At 53.8% G+C, this 803-nt stretch overlaps 1 protein-coding gene across 1 annotated transcript; it reads left to right on the forward strand.

Annotated features, from left to right (window-relative positions):
* Positions 1 to 78: 78 nt before the first annotated feature.
* Positions 79 to 733, forward strand: LOC117105938 (tropomyosin-2-like; the record flags this gene model as incomplete). Its single annotated transcript, XM_033247242.1, has 1 exon — positions 79 to 733. A coding segment is annotated over exon 1 (655 nt), but the record flags the coding sequence as incomplete, so codon positions are not given.
* Between the last annotated feature and the right edge of the window lie 70 nt (positions 734 to 803).

Here is an 803-nt window from a genome sequence, read left to right on the forward strand (position 1 = left end):
GAGAGCGGCGGCGAGCTGCAGCAAAAGCTGCAGGAAGCCGTCCGCAAACTGAAAGACCGAGAGAGGTCGCACGCCGACATGGAAGAGGAGTTGGAAGAGAAAGACGACAAAATCAGCGTGCTGAAGAAAGAGTCGACGCTCGCCAAGGCAGCGATGTCCATGTACGAAAAGCGGGTGGACGTCTTGGAAGAAAACCTGAAAACGGCTTGCAAGCGATACGACGAGGAAGTGAAAAGCAGACGGATTGTGGAGGCGGCCGCGAAAAAGGCAGACGAGCACGCGCAATCCATGGCCGATAAGAATTTCGAATTGCAGCGAGAACTGTTAAGACGGCAACCCGAAGAGTCGTTGTACGAAATGGAAGTGAGCATCGGAGAGAAGGAGGAGTTGCGGCGAGCGCAATCCGATCTGGAGGAGGAACGGAAGACGGTTATGCGATTAAAGAGTGCGATCGAGGACCTGAAAAAGGACCAAACGCGTCATTCGGAGGTTTTTCGAGAGAACAAGAACCTGAAGGAGGAGGTGGAAGCTAACGCCAGGAAGATCGAAAGTATCGACGACGAACTTCGCGCGTCAAAACGGACGCTCGGCGACAGAGACAGAGTGATTTCCGACAAAGATCGAGCGACGTCCAACCTGAAGAAGGAAATCGCCACTCTCAGAGACGAACTTCGTGCCGAAAAGGACAAGGTGGCAACAGCCGTGAAGGAACGCAGCAACGACGACGCCCAAAGTTCTGTGACGCTCGAGAAAATAAAAGACGAATTGCGACTGGCGAACCGGGAAGCTGCGGCTGCAAAGGA

The sequence above is a fragment of the Anneissia japonica genome, unplaced genomic scaffold, assembly GCF_011630105.1.
Source record: "Anneissia japonica isolate Jap-2015-1 unplaced genomic scaffold, ASM1163010v1 scaffold31896_len849_cov133, whole genome shotgun sequence".
Taxonomy (NCBI): Eukaryota; Metazoa; Echinodermata; class Crinoidea; order Comatulida; family Comatulidae; genus Anneissia; species Anneissia japonica.